This window comes from Globicephala melas, chromosome 19, assembly GCF_963455315.2.
Source record: "Globicephala melas chromosome 19, mGloMel1.2, whole genome shotgun sequence".
In the NCBI taxonomy this organism is placed as follows: domain Eukaryota; kingdom Metazoa; phylum Chordata; class Mammalia; order Artiodactyla; family Delphinidae; genus Globicephala; species Globicephala melas.
The window spans coordinates 47897347-47918415 of record NC_083332.1 but is presented as its reverse complement, the minus strand read 5'-3'; the positions used below and the strand labels follow the sequence as shown (position 1 = coordinate 47918415).

Genomic DNA, 21069 nt, shown 5'->3' with positions numbered 1-21069 from the left:
TCTGTGATGGAGGAGAGCTAGGTGCCAACTTCAGGTCAAGGGTCATAGGGTTCAAATTTCTCACCCCCTTGGGGTTTCTGTCTACTCACCTTACGAGTCAGCTCCTGGTTGATTTGCTGGGTGCTGTTTTGTTTGCAGAGAGAGGAATCCAGTTGCGCAGAGCATTGCTTTAACTGTGATTTGAGATTATCATTTTCCTCCTCCAACTTTCTCAAATTCTCCTTTGACTGCTCCCCAATTAAGGAAACAAAGCCCAGATGGAGGTGTTATCTTAGACTCCTGCAGAAGCCCCTCCTTCTGCCCTCACACACAGCTCCACCTTGCACCCCATGTATCTCAGGCCTTCTCTGCCCTCCTCACTTGTCTTTCTCACCCTCCCTCCCTTCTCTCCTGAAGTCTGAGCACCCTCAGCCTCTGTATCCCACCAGGCCCAGCTGGGCTCAGGTCTGGCCTTGGATTCTTAATCCCGAGGCTTCCCAGATTCTCCTCACCATCTTTTCTTTCTTTTTTCCTTCCTGTCGGAATATCTCGAGCTCTTGCTGCAGTAGCTTCTCCTGCTCTTTACTCTTTTTCAGCTGCTCCTTTTTCTCCTCCAGCAACCTGGTTTCCTCCTGAAGCTGTTCTTCTAGACTGCATTTGGAGGAGGCTTGCTTCCTGTTCTGAGAAAACAAACACGGGGCTGCAAGTCAGGCACCATATTTTTGCGGCGAAAACCCCCAGCCCAGACAACTGTGCACAGGGATGGCTGAAATAAATATGAGGACAGGGCTTCCCTGGTGGTACAGTGGTTGAGAGTCCGCCTGCCGATGCAGGGGACACGGGTTCGTGCCCCGGTCCGGGAAGATCCCACATCCCACATGCCGCGGAGCGGCTGGGCCCGTGAGCCATGGCCGCTGAGCCTGTGGCGTCCGGAGCCTGTGCTCTGCAACGGGAGAGGCCACAACAGTGAGAGGCCCGTGTACCGCAAAAAAAAAAAATAAATAAATGAGGACAACTCCTTGGTTATTTAGCGTGTTTAATAAAAAAGTTTCCTCTTAGGTTCAGCAACAGTTTTTCTTTGTTCAATTAGAAATACCAACTTATTTTATTTATAGATCCAGGTCCCACTTACTTACCAAGTCTTTCCACATAAAATACTCTGAATAAATTTTTAAAAATCTTAGAAAAGCACAAAAGGAATAATTCAAAGTTAAAAAACTTTAAATCAACTGAGAGGATAGCTTTTGAGTCCTAGAAAAAGAAATAATATTGTCGTTTGACTGTTTTTAAGCTTGGTCCCTGAAAATGCTTATTATTGGTTGTGGGAACTGGAGCTGCCTGGCTGGCTTAGCATTCTAAAACAAATTCTGGACAAGTAGTTTGCAATGGATTGGTGGTGGCATCTTCCCAAATAAAGAGCAATGCAATTTTTTTTTTTTTTTTGGCCACACCGCTCAGCTTGTGGGATCTTAGTTTCCCGACCAGGGATTGACCCAGACCCTTTGCAGTGAGAGCTCGGAGTCCTAACCACTGGACGGCCAGGGAATTCCCAAGAGCAATGCATTTAATCTGAAACAGAGCAAATGCTTGAGCTGGCTGCCTACTTGCCCTCCACACCTGGTGTTGAATGTGATTTATACGATCTAGCAGGTCATTCAGTTTTACATCCTGCTCAGTCACTGTCTTCTGAAGCTGCCTCTTTTCCTTCTCTGAAATTTCAAGCTTTCTGGAGAACTCAGATAATTCTGATGTCAGCTCCTCTATCCGTTTCCTAAAGCAAAATGGCAAAAACAGGTGGATGGACTTCAGGGTCCACGTTGGTGGACTGTGGGCTGGCTGCCCGGGGCTTGCTACCCAACTCCTGGGCAGCATCCCACAGGGTCCCAACTGGCTTACGAGGGACAGAGACTCTGTCTGGAGGGGAACCTGTGGTACCTGCTGGGCGCGAGTTCCTCCTCTGCCATTAGGGAATCCTTCTGCAGCTTCTGAAGTTCTCTCCGGAGCTCCTGGATGGTCTCTGCCTTCTGCTTCTCCAGGCAAATGCAGCTTTGCAGTTTCCTATGGCAATCCTCCAGGTTACCCTTTGCCAGAATGGCTTCTTCTTTATATTGGGCTGCTTGCTGAGCTGCAGAAGACAGGAGATAGCCCGGGGCATGTCCATGTGTGAAGGGAGTATGTGTGAAGATCAGACTCTCAAATGAGACCAGTTAAAAAGTCTGTTCCTTGGGGCTTCCCTGGTGGTGCAGTGGTTAAGAATCTGCCTGCCAATGTAGGGGACACGGGTTTGAGCCCTGGGAAGATCCCACATGCTGTGGAGCAACTAAGCCCGTGTGCCACAACTACTGAGCCCGAGCTCTAGAGCCTGCGAGCCACAACTACTGAGCCTGCATGCCACAACTACTGAGCCCACGTGCCACAACCTACTGAAGGCTGTGCACCTAGAGTCCGTGCTCCACAACAAGAGAAGCCACTGCAATGAGAAGCCTGCACACCACAATGAAGAGAAGCCCCTGCTCACTGCAACCAGAGAAAGCCTGTGTGAAGCAACGAAGACCCAATGTAGCTAAAAAAAACAAAAGTCTGTTCCTTCATTCTGTGACTTACTTCAATTTCCAATCTGTCCTCATCTCTCTCTATCTCATTATCACTCCTAAGGAGCTCTGATGAATTATCTGTCTTCAACTACCCACCAGCCGTGAACTCCTTCTTGAATAAAATTAAATAAATTGGTTGAAATTGCTTGGTATCTCTTCTGCGACTCATCCTGTCATTGAAGACAAATCCTGACCCTCATAGAGTTTAGAGTCTAGTGAGGGAGCTGACATAGAGAACACAGTAATGTTAAACTCACACTGACTGTGAACTCAGGAAGGAGGACCAAAGCGGGGAAGTACAGTTGGAGATGGACTTATGGAGGAACAGAGGCTGAGCTGGGCCTTAGAAGAAGGAGAAGAAAGGGAATTCTCGGGGTGGGGGGCACAGTGAAGGGAATGGGGAGGGCATGTGGGAAGATGATGGGAAGATATCAGCTTAACTGGAAAGGAAAGTGGGAAGGAATGGTGAGAGACAGAATTGAGGAAGTAGATGGACTAGAGGGGGTTTTGGAGGACGCTGAAAGCCTGAGAGAAATGTTTAGACATGATTTAGTGGGTTCTTGAGTAGGGACCTGCCATAAAGGAAAGAGTGCTTTAGGAAAATTGGAATGGATTAGAATGGAGAAAGACTTCTGACAATATCCTTTTAGCCCACGTCCTTGCCTCCACTGGGTATGAAGGAGTAAGGTGCTTACTGGGGTTTCTCTACACCAAATATCTCCCCACTTCCGGTAGTTTCTCCTATCATTTCTACTTAAATATCACTTTTCTCTCCGTTTTTTTAAGCCTGGGATACTGGAAGAAAGATGGTGTCACTACGGAGATAATTATACACCCGGAAGAAGGGAGGAGGATTTTTTTTAATAGGGAAGAGAGTAGGTTCAGCTTTGGGAATGTTGGGTTAGTGGGGAAGGTGGGTTGGTCAGGTGGAGCTAGTCTCTAAAGACAAGACTGACCAGGTGCCAAGTCAGGGCTGGGGCTCTAGGCATTGGAGTCACCTGCAGAGAAATGCAGCTACAAGGAGCAGAGGCGCTCACCAAGGAATGAGTGTAGGGAGGAGAGGAGAGGGCAGAATCTTAGAGATGGGTGAGGGAAAAGGCAGGAGGGAAAAGAGGAAACAGTGGTGAGATTTATGGAAGAACAAGGACCTGTTGTGTCTCCAAAGCTAATAAACAACCGTTGAGGTGCGAGGGACCAACAGTGTGGACACCCAGAGAGTTAGAGGAGGGCGAGGAAGGAAGACGTGCTTTGGACCTTCTTTTTTTCCCCCAAATTGATACATCACTCACATAACATAAAATTTATCCTTTTAAAGTGTACAGTACAGTGGTTTCTAGTAGCCTCACAAAGTTGTGCAACCATCAACATCTAATTCCAGGACATTTTTATCACTCAAAGGCAACCCCATTTCCAAGGCAAGAAGTTACTGGTGACCTCTGAGAAAGCACTTTGGGCAAAGGAGCAAGGACACAACCCACACTGCAAGCAAATGTGTGTGTAGACCAAAAAAGGAGAGTGTTAAAAACCAGGGAAGGAAGGAATGAATGGTGTGACAAAGGTCCCAGAGAAGGTGGAGAGGAATGTGGTACAAAGAAGCAAGGTACAGAGCCCTGTGCTCTCCGTGGTGAGGAAAGGAGAGGACCTTCAGCTGAGGCTGCAGAGAAGACGGTGGGCGTGTGAGAGCAGTGGTCTGCCTTCCCAACCCGAGCACCTGCTGTGTGATGGGGGCTTCAGAGGAAATGTAAGGTTGGGGTGAAGGAAGGAGCTTAGAGGGCGGTCCTAACTGCTGTGAGATGAGATGAGATCATGAGGAGATCGGAGTGAGAAAGCGGTGAGGGAGAGGGACACGGCCATTTGGGGAAAGGAGGGGGCTGCTCTGGCCCCATGGGTTGGAGTGTGTGGGGACAGTGCTTGCCCGGGGGCCTCACCAGCCAGCCTGTGCTGCTGTTTGGCATCTTCGAGACAGTCCTTCAGCTTCTTGATCTCAGCTCCCAGGTGCCCATACTCGGCCTTGCACTTATCCCGTCTGTCCTCCTGGATGGCAACTTCGAGTTCTCTTGTCATGCATTGCTGCTTCTCCAACTCCATCTCCTTTTTTACGAGGGTGTTCTTAACCTGCGCCAGGTCCTTCTCTAGCTCCTGCAGCATCTCATCTTTCTCCTGGAGGAGCTGAGGAAAGCAAAGTGTTAATGCTGATAGAGGCCTGAGCAGCGGCAGGGCGAAGTCAGTTAGAGATTGTCTTGAGCCCTCTTCCAGCCACCGTCTTCTCTTGCCTGGATGTTGCAATAGCCTCCACCTGGGCTCCCTGCCTCCCTGTAGCAGTCAGAGTTGGGCTTTTACAAATGCGAGTCAGATCTTGTTATGTCTCTGTTCAAAACCTCTACTGGGTCCATCTCAGTTAGAAAAAGACCAAAGTCCTTACAATGACGTCCCGGGACGCTCATGATCTGGTTCTTGGCTACCTGTCTGACCTCACCTCTTGCCGCCCCACCCTCTCTGCTTCCGAGCTGACTCCCACCTGAGGGCACTCGCCCTTGATGTTGCCTCTGCCTGGAATATTCTTCAAGACTTTGGCCTGGGTGGCCCCCTTACTTCATTCAAATGTCTGCCCAAATGTCACCTTATCAAAGAGGCCTCCCCCGACCACTCTGGGGAAAACAGCCACCAAGCTGTTTTAGGAATTCATTAGTACCTAACATTTTATTGTATATTAGTTTTATTTGTTTGTCTCTAAAGACTGGAATGTAAGCTCCATGAAAGTAGGGATGGCACATGTTTTATTATATTCTTATGCCTAGAAGAGTGCTTGGCATATAATAGGATCTCAAAAGTATCTGTTGAATGAATATATGAGTGACTCGAAGCTGCTTATCCAGACTCCTTGCTGCTTCTTCAACATCTCTCCAAATACCTCCATTTTGACTGGTGAATCACCTCCAGACCTTGAAATAGGAAGTTTGAATGACCAGCCACTCAAATCAATTGGATTATTTCTACTAGCTCTGATAAAAGTTTAGAGTTGAAACAGTACTGACTACAAAAACTTGCACTGGTTTCAGTCTTTCTGCCCTTGGTTCCAGTCTTACGCTTTTCTAGGAGCTTGATTTACGTTGGTAACTACAGACCTTCTAGGGCATATTTCCACTAATATTTTCAAACTGCCTGGTTTGCATATTTGTAAGTTATTTGTAATTAAAGAATTGAAATTCACATGAAATTGTGAATAAGGCTACACATTATTTTATAGCATTTCTTTCTACTCTTAGGCATAAACAAAAGCATAAGGGAATAATACGAGCGTGTCCCAAACTCACTATTGCAGGGCTGGGGAAGAACCCCTTTCTTACACAGAGTCTACATCTCTATTAAGGCTCCTGATGTTTTATTTATTTATTACGTGCCATGAGAAATTCCAAGGAAGAGCTCAGAATTGCCCCTGGGCCTGAAGCACCGCAGTCTCACTGCGCATGTATGGGTGCTCCCCAAGCAATCACAGCGAGTGTGGGGCCACAGAGCCCGCCTCTGCCAAGGCCTGGCCTCACAGGGCCCTGCTGGCAGTTCCAACCACGGAGCTCCTCGCCTTACCTTGTCTTTCTTCAAACTGAGCTTCTGGGTCTCAGTGAACTGCACCTGCAGCTCCTGCAGTCGCCGTTGCAGGATGACGACCTCCTTGTCCTTCCTCTCCAAGCGGGCAGATGTCTCTTCCCGCAGCCTGTGCAGGTCCAGCTCCAGCTTCAACATGTCTGCAGCGGGACAAGACAGAGCGCTTCTTGCTCAGAGCGGGGCTCCGGCTTCCTTGGCTGCCTACCCTCTGCTGCAGCCCGCTGGCCCACGGTTTACCCTCCATGATGCTTTTCTTCTCTTCTGACACGGCTTCTAGCTCCGTGCGCAAATCCTTCACGAGGTTCTGGTACTCCTCCACGTGCGAGCACTGGCTGTCTTTCTGCTCCTGCAGGTGCTTCAGTATCTGGGCAGATGGAAGAGCAGGGCAGGGTGAAGACATGGGGGAAGAAAGCTTTATAGAATTCTGAGTGTCCAGAACAGGCAAATCCGTAGGGACGGAAAGCAGAATAGTGGTTGCCAGGGTTTGCGGGAGGGGGGATGGGGGGGTGACTGCTCGTGGATATGGGTTTCTTTTTGGAGTGATGAAAATGTTCTGGAATTAGTGGTGCTGTTGCCTAACTTTGTGAATACACTAAAAACCAATGATTGTACACTTTATTTTTATTTTATTTTATTTTTTTAAACATCTTTATTGGAGTAAAATTGCTTTACAATGGTGTGTTAGTTTCTGCTTTATAACAAAGTGAATCAGCTATACATATACATATGTCCCCATATTTCCTCCCTTTTGCATCTTCCTCCCTCCCATCCTCCCTATCCCACCCCTCTAGGTGGTCACAAAGCACCAAGCTGATCTCCCTGTGCTATGCGGCTGCTTCCCACTAGCTATCTATTTTACGTTTGGTAGTGTATATATGTCCATGCCACTCTCTCACTTCGTCCCAGCCTACCCTTCCCCCTCCCCATGTCCTCAAGTCCATTCTGATTGCACACTTTAAATGGTGAGTTTTCTGGTATGTCAATTATATCTCAATTTAAAAAGTAAAAAGAGAGTTAAAAAAGAAAGGACATGGCAGACTTCTTCTCATGCCCACACGGAATGGAATGTTCACAAAAGGAGCCCCCTCTTCCTCCCTGTAACACTCAGTGTCATTGATAAGACACCTACTGTGTGCCAGGCACTGTATGCACTGTAGGTGCTGCAAACGACACAGACACCAATTCTTAACCCCACGGAGCTGACCTTCTGGTGAGATGAGACAGACAAAGAGCGTAAAGTAGTGACTTACAGAAAACAAAAGTTGATAAGTGCTATGGAAGAAACAGAACAGCAAAAGGGGAATGGAGATGTATGGGGCAGGCAGGGGCGAGGCTGTGGGTTACAGTTTTAAATAGGATAGATGGGTTGGCCTCACTGAGAAGGTGGCCTCTGAGCAGGCACTTGCTGGAGGTGAGGGTGTGAGCCATGTTGAGGTATCTGAGGGACGAGCTCTGCAGTTGGGGGAGCAGGCAGTGCTAGCTGATGACAAGGCCCTGGGGGCAGAACATGCAGGAGGCCATGTGGTTAGAGTGGAGTGAGTGATGGAGAGAGAAGGAGGAGGAGAGGAGGTGAGGAAGTTAGGGGGTAGTCACATCACAGAGGGCTCTTAGTCCCTCAGCAAGAACTTTGGCTTCTACCCTGAAGGAGAGGGGAAGGGGCTGTAACCAGAGAAACCAGGAAGGAACATGTACACGTGGCCAAGAAGGAACAATTAGTTGTCTGGGCATCAGGGGATGCTGGGGAGATAGTTATGTGATTTCACAGTTGACAATGAAGGAGGGTTGCAGCAAGAAGACAGAGGGGGACAGCTGGAGAAATGCAGGGCAATCACCGTCTGACCTGGGTGTGGGCCCTACAGCGACTCAAAGGCCCAGTGTGTGCCAGGCCAGCTGAGGGAGGAGAGGACGGCTGGCACTAACTGTGATGTGGGTAGTTCTAGCCTGAATAGAATGTTCAAATAATGTGAAGGCTTTGGGTAGGATATACACAATGGTGGGTGAAAGTGGATTCTGTTTCTGGAGGAAGTCTGTATCATTTTAGAAAATGGAGTATTAAAGAAGAATTTGTGTTTAGTAGATACAGTTTCAGTTTCGCAAGATGAAAAAGTTCTAGAGATTTATTGCACAACGATGAGAATATATTTAACACAACTAACTGTACACTTAAAAATAGTTAAGATGGTGAATTTAATGTTATGTGTTTTTTACCACTATAAAAAATTAAAAAGTGAGGGAGAAATAAAGACATTTCTCAGACAAAAAGAAAACAAACATGGAGTGTATGAGATCTTGCTGTAGGTCAGGATGTGAATAACATGGGACTGACTTTTAAAATAAACATTGACAGATGTACAAGGAAGAGCTCCAAAGTTCATCCAAACCTTGTGGGATCAGAAAGTCCTGGAAAAAGAAGCATCTCCACTCCCCAGCTAGAGGACCCCTTGGAGAGCTGATGTGTTGACTCTCTCTGCCACTCCGCTTTGCCACTATTTCAGCATCAGCATTGCCTCGTGTGGCTGGCTTTGCCTTGTACCTCGAGTTCAGGCATGACTGACTTCAGACCTCCTAGAAGGGACCCTAACCTAGTTTTCACTGTCATATTTGTTGGTCAAATCGTGTGATTTGTTTCCATGGTTTAAATGCTTATTCATTATTAGAATCAACTTTTGAGATGGCTTTGAATTTTGAAAACATAAGAGTTTTTTTTTAAAGGGAGTGGATTTGAATTAATAATCTTCCCTAAATTTGTTGCTTTTCAACTCCAGCCAGAAACTAGAAGGCTGGATGGTTCTTTTGAAGCTAGCAAGCCAAAAGGAGCCTCTGTCTTGTTTAGATGTACCATTGGATGTGAGTTAAGAGACAGGTGCAATTCCAAAATTCAATTCCAAAATCTAATCATGCCAGACGCACTCCTTGGGGGCGTGGCATACATTATATACACGATCCTTGTGGCAGGGCTAATCAAAGTGACACAAATATAAAATAAAATATAAAATGTAGTATAAATATTTTAACAAGTAGGAGAACCCAGAATCAAACCCAACTCGGCCCAATCCTACCAGGCACACATAAGCAAAAGTTCTCCCACCTTTTTGATGTCTTCACAATCTTCTGAGGAGCTAGAGGGATGTCGGTGGGTGGCTGTATAGGAAGCAAAGTCTGCTTGTAATTTTATCAAAGCCTCTTCACGCTCCAGAACCTGCAACCCAGCACAAGTCAGTTATGCTGGATGATCAATGCAACTGGCTTATTACTAGTGCTATTTTTGCAGGGTGTTCCTTTCTCAGCCCAAGTTTGTTGCAGCATTATATAATTCATATTATATAAACTAAGGAGAAGGAATTATGTTCTCAATCTTATATCGAGGTTCACTAAGGCATAGACAGTGATTTGTCTCAAGTCCGTCAATGGCCACATTTTGGACTCCCTCTTGATCCTCTGTGCAGTCCAGTTTATGAGGCAGAAGAAGATTCTTTGGAGGCTGTGACGGAAAGACGTACTGAATCTCTCAGAAGATAGGATTCAAAGTTCAAGAAATAAAGAAGGAAGTTTCTTTTGGAGTGGGTGAATGTGTACGTGTTTTTTAAAATTAAAAAAATATGAAACTTTTGTTCTTGTTTGTTGAAAATAATTCACATAGAACCCAAGCATTGAAAATAAGAAGTGAGACTCTCCTATCCACTTATTGTCCCCTCTCTCACTTCTACTAAGGGGGAGGGGGCACTATTGGCAATTTACACTATATACTTCTATATTACGATCAAAGACTTTAAAAAACAAAAGTGGGATTGAACTATACATAAGATTCTGCAACTTTTTCTCAACAGTGTATCGCAAATATCTTCCATGCAGCCCTTACAGATCTGCTTAATCTTTTTCCTTGGCTGTGTATTATTCCATAATATGGATAGCTCTTTAATCATTTCTCTTAATCTCTTTAACTATTTCCCTACTGATGGACACCCTGGTTGTTGCGTGAGATTTTAAGTCTCTTTAGAATCTTAGTGTGGGTTGGGGGATGCACACCATGGAGAATATGAACAAGAGGCAGGGACATGAATATGTAAGACATTTGAGGAGTACTGGAAAAGAGATTACTTTAGGTGACTCTTTTCCCCTCCTCTCTTTCCTCATGGCTTTATTTTGGGTCTCTTGGGAAAATGTTCTAGAAGGAGACACTTACCAAAGCGTTACTGCAGGCTAGCTTATTTCGAAGTTCCTTTATTAGATCATCCTGCTCAGAGACCTTCTGCCAGACTTCAGATAGTCGTTTCAGGGTCTCCTGATGCTCTTGAATCATGCAGGGAGAAGTGTATATATGCACCTTTGAATGATCACCATTACTCTTGGGCTCCTGGGATATTTAAAAATAATAGGTTGATTTTGTTCATAATTTTCGAGTCAATTTCAATATGCCATGAACATGGAAGATCTCTAGACCTGTATTCTAAAAGTTTATATTCATATATGTGAATCAGAGCTTCCTTAACAAAAGAAAAAAATTAAGTGCACACACGGTAAAAAGTTCAAAGCGTTCACAAGAGAATACACTGAAAAGTCAGTCTTGACCCTCCATGACACAGGTCCCCTTTTCCATGACGGTCTGTGTTCCCAGTTTTTTGTATATCCTTCTGGGGATAATTTATGCATATTTATATATGCGTATATGTATAAGTATATAACCCCCTACTCTTCCCCTACCAAATGAAAGCCTTCTGCATACTATTCTAAACATTGTGTTTTCACTTGGCCACTTATTTAGGATATTTTCCATATTGCTGTTTGTGGATCTATCTTACTCTTCTTTTAAAATTAATTTCAAACTGCACGAGTAATACACACACACATATATATGTAATCTTTCTAAAACATTGTAATATTACAGGCAAGTCTAAATTTCTCTTTGACCACCACCTCTAATCCCATACTTGCTGCATTCTCCAGAGATGACAATTTGTGCATATCCTTCTAGAACTTTCTATATATTTACATACATATAAATGAATATTGTAGAATACATATATTATTTTGTCTTTTTGAAACATTTTTTTTCTCAACAAGATGCCTTAGAAATTTATCCATGTTAGTACATGTGCTTTTATCTTGCTCTTTTAAATTGCTTTTAAATATGTTTATCCAGTCTTCTATTGATGGGAATATATGTTGCTTCCAAGTTTTTTCTAAAACGAAGCTGAAATGAATATTTTTGCACATAAATCTTTGACTACCTATTCTAGTTTATGTATAGATTAAATTTGTAGAAGTAGTAATCTATTTAAATTGGATCTATTTAAAACTTTGATATTGCACAATTGTCCTTCAAAGAAAACATACCAATTGACACTCTCATCACCATGAATATGGCTCTTTTCCTAGAAGTGCGTTTTTTTAAAAAATGTCTTTCTCTAGATCATCTGAAATCATGCATGAAGGTTACTACCTGTTCACTGGTCTGCACTAATAATGGGGTGAACTGACGCAGACAGGCAAAAAAGAGCAAAAAGTCCTAGTTTGGATGGTAGATACTTTCTCCATTAAACTGTCTCCCTAACTGGGCTTTTTCAGGCAAAGTTAGAAATAGTTCATGTTCACTGAGCATGAAAGCTGCCCATGAGTGTATAAATAATTCAGTGTCTATGTGGAAAAAGGAATGGAAAACAATAAAAAAGTTAAGAAACAGTAAGATGATACTCTCATTATGTATATATAAAATATATATATATGTGTGTATGCATTATATATATATATGTATGTGTATATTCCAAGTGGACTAAAGCTAAAAACATAAAAATACAAAATTATAAAAGTGCTAGGGCTTCCCTGGTTGTGCAGTGATTAAGAATCCGCCTACCAACGCAGGGGACATGGGTTCGAGCCCTGGTCCAGGAAGATCCCACATGCTGTGGATCAACTAAGCCCACGTGCCACAACTACTGAGCCTGCGAGCCACAACTACTGAGCCCACGTGCCACAACTACTGAGGCCCGTGCACCTAGAGCCCGTGCTCCGCCACAAGGGAAGCCACCGCAATGAGAAGCCCGCGCACCACAAGGAAGAGTAGCCCCCGCTCACCGCAACTAGAGAAAAGCCCACGCACAGCAACGAAGACCCAACACAGCTAAAAATAAATAAATAAAATAAATAAAATTTTAAGAAGTGCTAAAAGACAATATAAGATAAACTTTTGCAATTTTGAGGGTAGTGAAGGCCTTCCTAAACAAGACATAAAACCTAGAATCTATAAAGAAGAGCTAAGAGATTTAACTTCATAAAAATTCAAAAGTTTTGTATGTTGAAAAATACCATTAATAAGAGAAAATGAAAAGTTACAAACTGGGAGAAAATATTTATAACTTATATAATGAAGCATTATTACCTGTAATATATTAAGAACCTCCTATAAGTCAACACAAAAAAGACTAACAACCCAATAAAAAATTGGTTAAGGATTTAAAAGCAATTCGTAAAAGAGAAATCCACAGGACCGATACACTTATGAACAGGCTCACTACTTCATTCACAAGGTGGGAGCTGTGATGGGCCTCACAGATCCCCTTCAGCAGTGAAGGACTTACTCCTCCAGCTGCTGGGGGTGATGCCCTAAGATAGCCTCAGCTGTCAGCCCTCTTGGGGATTGCCTGGGCTGAAGAAAACTTTTGCCCAAGGTCATGTCTCTCCCTAGGAAGACAGCTCACATCCAATCACTGATCAACATGGAGCTATAAAGGCCAGCTCCCTTCTCCCAAATTTAGAATAGCTCTAAAGGTCCTTCCAGCCCCAGAGCTCTCCGTGAGGTTGGCTGAGGCCTTTGCTGGGACCATCAGAGCCCAGCTTCTCCATCTGCCCAACCCTGCTTCCTTCCCCTTCCCAGGTGTTGATGCCAAGAGCTTTCTCTAAAAACGTCCTGCATACCAGTCTGTCTCAGAGTCTGCTTCCTGGGGAACCCAACCCACAGCTATTAGAACTAAAGGAAATAAAAATTGAGAAAATCTATTTTTTTCCCCATCCATCAGTTTAGCACAACTTAAAAAGACTGAAAACATACCCTGTGAGTGTAGGGAAATTATTGTCGGTAAAAGTGTAAACTGGTAGAACCTTTTTGGTGTTCAATTTAGAAGTATCTTTAAACATTAAAAATAAGCATTTCCTTTAACCCAGCAAAATCCCACTTCAGGAATTAACCCCGTAGAGATAAAGATGTTCATTTACAGCTTGTTTGTAGTAGACAAACAGGTCAGTAGATGGTACAGGGTACAGTCATACTACAGAATACAAGGTAGTAACTAGAAGAAATCATCAAGATATACATTTAAAAAGCAAAGTGTAGAACCATATTTATAAAATGACTCATTTATGTAAAAAGAAAACTCTAACTTTTTACATAGCAATAGGATGGGGAAGATTGCCAGAACATTTCGGGTGATTGCCTAGCGGGAGAAGAGTGGGGCGGAGAAGGCTGAAGGTGGGCTTTTACATTTAATATCCATAATTCTGTCTAGAGAGCCTAGATTGTTGTATTACTTGTGTAATTTTAAAAAGCAATTGAAAGAAAAAAGAAACAAGTTCAGTCACTTCTTTGCTATGTTTTTTGGCTTTCTCCTCCTATTTAATCCTGACGCTATGGTTTCCATGAGTCCTGTGACCTGGAATAGCCCCCTGCCGGACCCCCATGGCAACATGGAAGATTTGAGAGCTCATTTGGTAATTCACTTTCTGCCTTATGTGAAGTTGTGGCTCCTTAAATTAATTAAGGAGTCTTAAAATTCCTAAGGAGCAATCTTACAGGAGATGTGAAGGCTGGAAGTGCAAAACTGAGGGCTACAAAATTCAAGGGAAGGAATGACAACTGGTTGAAGGTTTGGGTTTCTGGCAGAGAGGCTGGGACTGTTGCAGGGACCACCTGGGAGCTCCTGGTCTGAGTGGTCTGGTTTAAGTCCTACCTGACCGACGATCCTGCTGAGCTCCCCCTCCAATATCTTCACTCGGCACTCCAGTAACTCGATGCTGCTCAGGGAAGTCTGGTATTTATCCCTGTAGAGGTTTAAGCTCCTTTCTAGGGAGAGGATTTTGTCCCTGGCCAAGGCGAGTTGCTCCTGGGCCAAATGGAGCTTCTCCCCTGTGTTCTCATTATGATTTCCTGTTTCCTCCTCATAGAGAATCACCTGTTGGTGTAGGAAAAAACAACAACACTGAACCCATAGAAGCATCTAACGAGGAAAGGATATTGCTATAAGACCACATGCAGAGGAGTCTCATATCTTAACTAGAAACCCAGATGCAAAGAACAGGCCCAGCTCAGATCTAAAAACTACAATACATAAAATCAGAATGTTAATGATTAGAAATTTTTTTTTTAAGTTTGTCCTGTTTAGATGGTAAGCTTCTTAAAGGCAGGGACCATATCTATTTCTCATTCTGTCTGGTATGTAGTTAATTCAATAAGGACTTGTTAGTTGATTAATAAGAATGAATGTATAGCTCCATTTTTTAAGGGCTTAAAATGCCAGTATTCTTTCTTTCCTATGTATTCTCTAGAGGTCTAATTTAGAAAATGTGGAGCCCCTCGTGCACACAGGCCCATGTCAGCAAAGTTCCCTAGAGATAGTGGGGGAACATGACCCGAAGATCCTCTGGGATTTGCAGCATCCTTATTTAGGTTCTTTTTCTTCCTAATCAATTAATTAGTCAACCAACTGACAGATATTTATTGAATGCTCATGAACACTGTTTTGGGTGCTTAGGGGTATGTATACCTATATAACATAGGCTCCTCCCTCAAAGAATTTACAAACTCTTACAAATCGGGGAGAGATACGATTTAAAATTAGCAAACAACTGTTGAGTGAGCTAAATTATATAGCTTGAATTATATGTGTTGAAAAGTTAAGAGCAGGAGGGTCATCAGGAAGGCTTCATTTGGGTTCAAATAGTTCAGTAGAATTCAGACAGAACACATTTTATTGGTCTAAGCTAATATATTTGCTGCCTGTCATTTGAGATTCGTCTTGGGAGAAAATCATTTAGTTTGAGGTGTTTATTTGGTAAGGAAAAGAGGAAAGGAATATTTTATATTCAAACGTTTATAACGGAAGCTCATATCCCCTTGATACCCACCATCCCTTTGCATGCTAACCCCACTCCAACCACAAGCATCTTCAACTCTTTGCCTGAGCGTTGCTCTGGCCCCAGGAGTCCACTCAAGCAGAGGAGCAAGACAAGGCAAGTGACAAGCACTGGGGAGTTTAATACCCTCAGGTGCAACTCTCAACCAATGACTGGGGTGGTTGGCTGGGATCAATCTGAGGGGTGTTCTACATTATCTCCCAGAATTCTCCAGAGGGATTGAACCTCAGTTTCCCATAGCAGTGATCTTCTTGATTTTCTTTATGGGCTTCCTGCCTTTGTTTGACTCACTTCCCTATTCTCCCACCATGCTTCCTGGGATCACCTCCTGAATTGACTAGTACTTATATTCATCTCCTTAAGATCTGTTGTTGGGAAACCCAACATTAGACAGAAGTTTGATACTTCTGTGAACAAAATATTGGGGGAACTTGGCAGAATGCCTAAAGTAATTTTTCCAAAGTTTTCCCATTTTGTGACTGCTGCCTGCCGAATCCCACACCTTGACTTTATTTGGGACAATAGTGAGCCTCACTAAAACACTGCATTTCCTTGCCTTCCTAAGAACTAGCTGTAGCTATGTGACTAATTCTCGCCAATGGTATATAAGTGAAAGTGTTGTGTGCAGCTCCTGGGAAGTGTCCTTAAAAGGGAGGAGTGTGCCTTTCTCTCCCCACCCCACCTCCCACCCGATTATTTGGAATGAAGATGTGATGGTTGGAGCTCCAGCAGCTGTCTTAGGTGAACTAGAAAATGGAAGCCTTGGGCTGATGATGGTGGTGCTGAAAGACAGAACCCTATGTATCTGATGACACATGTAGTTACCATAACAGTCCTAGACTACCTCTCTCTGACCTTCTTTTATATGTCATAGAAATAAACTATCTTATTTAAGACACTATTACTATGGGGTTTTCTGTTATATGCAGCCAAATAGAATCCCAACTAATTCAGGGTGACTTTATCTAGGCTGGACTCTTGTTTAAGTTAAGATGAACCAGACAGTTTTAACACAGCCCTGCATTAGCTTTATTAAACCATGTTTTATGCTCACAGGCTTTGTCCCAGATTATATTATGTAGGATAACCTTTCTTTGTTCCTTTCCCTCCCAGTCCTTTTCAGCAAATTCTTATTGGCCATAATATTTCCTTTAAAAAAAATTCCATGTTCTTTAAGGCCCTTCATAAAACCCCTGGAGTTAGTTCTTAAAACAGCACCATTCAAGATAGCCCTTGGAATTTTATCTTTAAGGGCAGAGGAAGAAAATGCCAGAGGAGGCTGCCTGTCCCATTCCCTTTTTTTTTTTTTAAATAAATGTATTTATTTATTTATGGCTGCATTGGGTCTTCGTTGCTGTGCACGGGCTTTCTCTAGTTGCGGCAAGCAGGGGCTGCTCTTTGTTGCGGTGTGAGGGCTTCTCATTGCGGTGGCTTCTCTTGTTGGTGGAGCACAGGCTCTAGGTGCGCGGGCTTCAGTAGTTGTGGCATGAAGGTTCAGTAGTTATGGCTTGCGGGCTCTAGAGAGCAGGCTCAGTAGTTGTGGCTCGCGGGCTCTAGTGCGCAGGCTCAATAGTTGTGCACGGGCTTAGGTGCTCCACGGCATGTGGGATCTTCCCGGACCAGAGCTCGAACCTGTGTCCCCTGCGTTGGCAGGTAGATTCTTAACCATTGCGCCACGAGGGAAGTCCCTGTCCCATTCCTTTGAACCCATGGTTTTACTACTGCCAGTGCTATCACTTCCCAACTGATTTTAGTTCTATGGTTTTGTTCTTTGGAATTTACTTGGGATTCTACAAGGATGATACTCTCTGGTTTAAAAAAAAATACTATCCTCGGACATGAATAGAAATGAATGTCCAGAATGTACTTAAGCTAAGTCTACGTGATCTAAAACTCTAGTCTGAAAAAAATGACTGATCTGGTGCTGTCAGCGATTGACTCAGACTCAGTGTCTTGTTATCTTATCAACTGTGCAAGTGCCAGGAATGTATATATGACCAAAACCTGATTTTTCTAAAAATGATTGACTTAATAGACCTTATACCTCCTTCATAACCCTCAGAGAACCAGAGTCTTTTGCATTTAAATTGCCATGGTAATAGAATGGAGATGATAAACCTACATGCACACCATACACATATATGTGCGTGCACATACACACCTCCCACACATGTACACACATACCACATACCCCATGTGCATTAATACTGGAGCTTTCACCCAATTATGCCATTCTGTTTAGTTCCCTCTGTTCAGCTTCAAAAAAAATCAAGACTTAAAGAGGGAAAGTTGATAAAACCTGCTCAAGATGTTGTGAAGCTCCTCTCTAAGTCCAATGCTTGCTTTCTAGTAGCTTTGGCCTGATTTCTGTAGGTACATGGGCATATGGGACATTTCCATAGTTACTTTATCTATACCTCATCTTCTTTCATCTTGCAGTGATGGTGGAGAATGACCAGGTCGGAAGTCTCCTTCTCCAGGATGGACTGATACTGCAGGAGGGAACAGTAAGAAGTCTGCAGCTCCTCGGTGCGAAACTCCAGTTCTTGCTGAAGGGCCAGCAACTTTTTCTTGAGCTGTTGGAGTTGTCTCAGATGACACTGTTTATTGGGCTCAAACTCCATGTGTGACTCCTCAAATGCTGACACTTGCTTCTTATCCTGTAATTGAGATCAAATATACAGAAAGGCTTTAGATTGTCACCAAGCAGGCATTCATTCTTTGATTTTTTTCATTTGTTCAACCATTCACATCCATCTATGCATCCATTTATCTTTTCATCTCCAGAGCACTTATTAAACATTTCACTCTATTCACAATTAAATATCACTTTGCACTTCCACTCTATGGGAAGGATTTAAAAGAAGGAAAAAACCATAGTTTCTTCCTACTATTTAGATCTACCATTCCTATTATGTAGGTCAGAAGAGAAAACATTCACATAAAGAACCTAGAGAGTAGTATAAAGATACACTCGATAATATGCTTATGTTTTGTCTTCACGTATAAAGATAACACAATCGACCTGGAAGGGAATGAATTTCTGGTTATGGTTCTTGGACTAAACTTGATTATTAAAAATGCCCAGATAAAAGGACAAACTCTTGGGGAAGTAGCTTTCTGGAATGCTGGGAAACGGGAGGCAGAGATATTGTTCAGGCACATCTGGGCACTGACTCTGTCTCCTTCTGAAGGCAGATGTGACCTTGCAGATGCTGAGTGTGTGTGTGTGTGTGTGTGTGTGTGCGCGTGTGTATGTGTGTGTGTGAGATCTCTCCCTGCCAGTCTACAATCAACCTGAAATGCTGCCACACCCCACCTACATTTTCATTCATTCATTCAATAAGCATATGTTGAACACCTACACTGTATCAGGTATTCTGCTAATAGGACACAACCCTGAGTTGTTTATTCTAGTACGATTGAGACCTTTGCACTGATGCTTCTATATTTTCTTGCCCAATATTCCTGGTTGAAATAGAGCAGGATCCTATGGTCCTCCTCTCCATGTGCTCTGCCTGCCTTTTGTCTGTAGAAAAACTTTAGCCAAAGAATAAGTTTTATCAAAGAAGTGAGAAAATGCAGAAGCAAAGTAAAGCAGTCAAACAAGACCCACTAATAATAGTTTAGTCATTAAACAAAGTCAAGGACATTTAGTTCCTCCTCAAGGGCTATAGATAATATTCTGAGCCATATCCCTTGAGCTGTCTTGTAGATACTGAAACCCCCAGGTGAAAAAAGTTAATTACATGATGACCAGACTGTAGCCATGACATAAGCTGCCACAATTCTGAGAAATGGGCTCAAAGAAATGGGAACAAACCCACCCTGCAACTGAAGATTAACTGTACTTAAAACAATCAAGATGACGCTGATCAGACCCACCGATGACCAATTTCAAGATGACTGTCAGGGCTGACTGTGCTGTTTCTGCATGCAGCCCCCTCCCTCCACATATACACCCCCGAAACTCCGCTTTAAAAGCTCTTGCCCACTGATTGTCAGTGGGGGGAGTCAGCCTTTGGATGTGAGTCTGCCCTCCTCCCCAGTTGCCAGCCTCTGAAATAAAGCAAAGTTTCCTTTTACCAACCTTGCGTCTCGAGTACTGGCTTTAGAGTAGCGAGCAGTCGGATCCTACTTTCAGTAACATGGTGACATGTGGAAGAGAGGGGGGTGAAGAGGGTGGCCTGTAGGCCCTCCTTAGCGCCCTTCTCTGCTTATTGTCTTCCTACTTAACACTTTCCTGGCATGTCCTTAATGTGGCATTTCATCTTCTGCCTTGCATTGTAATGATCTCTGTGCATGTTATCTTTTAATTAGATTATAAATTCCCAAAGGGCAGGGGTTATGTCTCCTCCTATAGGGCCTAGATTATAGATTCATACACAGCTAGGAATTGAAGGAAAGAAAGAAACAAAATAGAGAATAAGCAATCTCATTGGCTCCCAAGAATTTGAGCTTGTAGCCTTGGCCTCATTAACAGAGTAATTTCAAAGTTTTTTAAAATAAACTTTTTTTAATTGTTTTATTGAAGTATTCTCTATATATCATAAAATTCAACTACTGTAAGTGTACAATTCAATGATTTGTAGCAAGTTTATAGAGTTGGGCAGCCATGATTGCAATCCAGTTTTGGAATGTTTCCATCGCCTTGAAAATTCCCTCATGCCCATTTGTCACTCCCATTGCTACCCCAGCTCCAGGCAACCACTAATCTGTTTTCTGCCTCTATGAATTTGCCCTTTCCAGACATTTCATATAAGTGGAATTGTATAATATGTCATATTTTGTGTCTGGCTTCTTTCACTTAGCATAATGTTTTCGAGGTTCATCCAGGCTGTAGCAAGAATCAGGATTCTGTTCTGAATACTGATTTTTACTGCTGAATAGTATGAATATACCATATTTTGTTTATCTGTTCACCAGTTAATAGATAGCTGGATTGCTTCGGTTTCTATTATGAGTAATGCTGCTATGAACATTAACATGGTAGCTATTGTGTGAATATATTTTCATTTAGTTAATTTGTTTAGCAAATATTAAGGGAATACCAGCTATGTGCCAAGCACTCGACTAGGCAATGGGGATACAGAAGTATAAAAAACAGAATCTCTGCCTTCAAGAATTTTGCATCTACTGGGGGGAATGTGTGGAGGAAGAGAGAGACAGAGAGAGGGAATGAGAGAGAGAGAGAGAGAGAGGTAGCAAATTACAGAAGTAAGTTATGTAGTTTATTAAGAGGAAAAAGTGCTGTGGAGGAGAGTAAAGCAGGGGAGGGAGATGAGGAATGCCAGGATGGAGGAAGTTGTAATTTTGAATTAATTTTGTTTTCATGGAAGATCGCTTTGAGAAGGTGACATCTGAGTCCAGACTTGGAGGAGGCAGGGAAGGAGCCTGGTGGGAATCTACAACAGGAACACTCCAGTGAGAGGTAACAGCAGGCGCTAAGGCCTGGAGGTGGGAGGTGCCTGGCGGTGTTTGAGAAGCCACTTTGTTCTGGCTGGAGCAGAGACAGTAAGCGGGAGAACGGTACCAGATGAGGTGAGAAAGGAAAGGGAGGTGAGGTCCCCTAGGACCATGTAGGCCTTTCTGAAAATTTTAACTTTTCCTTTTAGAGAGGTGAAAGGCCAGTGGAGTGTACTGAGCAGAGAAGTGATGTGATCTCCTGTAGATGTCACAAAGGACACACTGGCTGTTAGACTGAAAATGAACTGTAGGGAGCCAAAGATAGAAGGAGGGAGACCAGCGTGGAGGCTACTGCAAGAATCCA

The 21069-nt window shown here is 43.4% G+C and overlaps 1 protein-coding gene across 1 annotated transcript in view; it reads right to left on the bottom strand.

The window, feature by feature from the left end:
* The window catches only part of PMFBP1 (polyamine modulated factor 1 binding protein 1), a 42056-nt gene that overhangs the window by 4841 nt on the left and 16146 nt on the right, over window positions 1-21069 (bottom strand). The window contains exons 4-13 of the mRNA XM_060288302.1: window positions 17717-17959; window positions 14117-14338; window positions 10360-10530; window positions 9265-9375; window positions 6414-6540; window positions 6159-6316; window positions 4502-4742; window positions 1915-2104; window positions 1597-1750; window positions 492-659 (exon numbers count right to left, since the gene is read on the bottom strand). Of these exons, the coding sequence (XP_060144285.1) occupies window positions 492-659; window positions 1597-1750; window positions 1915-2104; window positions 4502-4742; window positions 6159-6316; window positions 6414-6540; window positions 9265-9375; window positions 10360-10530; window positions 14117-14338; window positions 17717-17959 (1785 nt within the window). The remainder of the gene's footprint in view (window positions 1-491; window positions 660-1596; window positions 1751-1914; window positions 2105-4501; window positions 4743-6158; window positions 6317-6413; window positions 6541-9264; window positions 9376-10359; window positions 10531-14116; window positions 14339-17716; window positions 17960-21069) is intronic.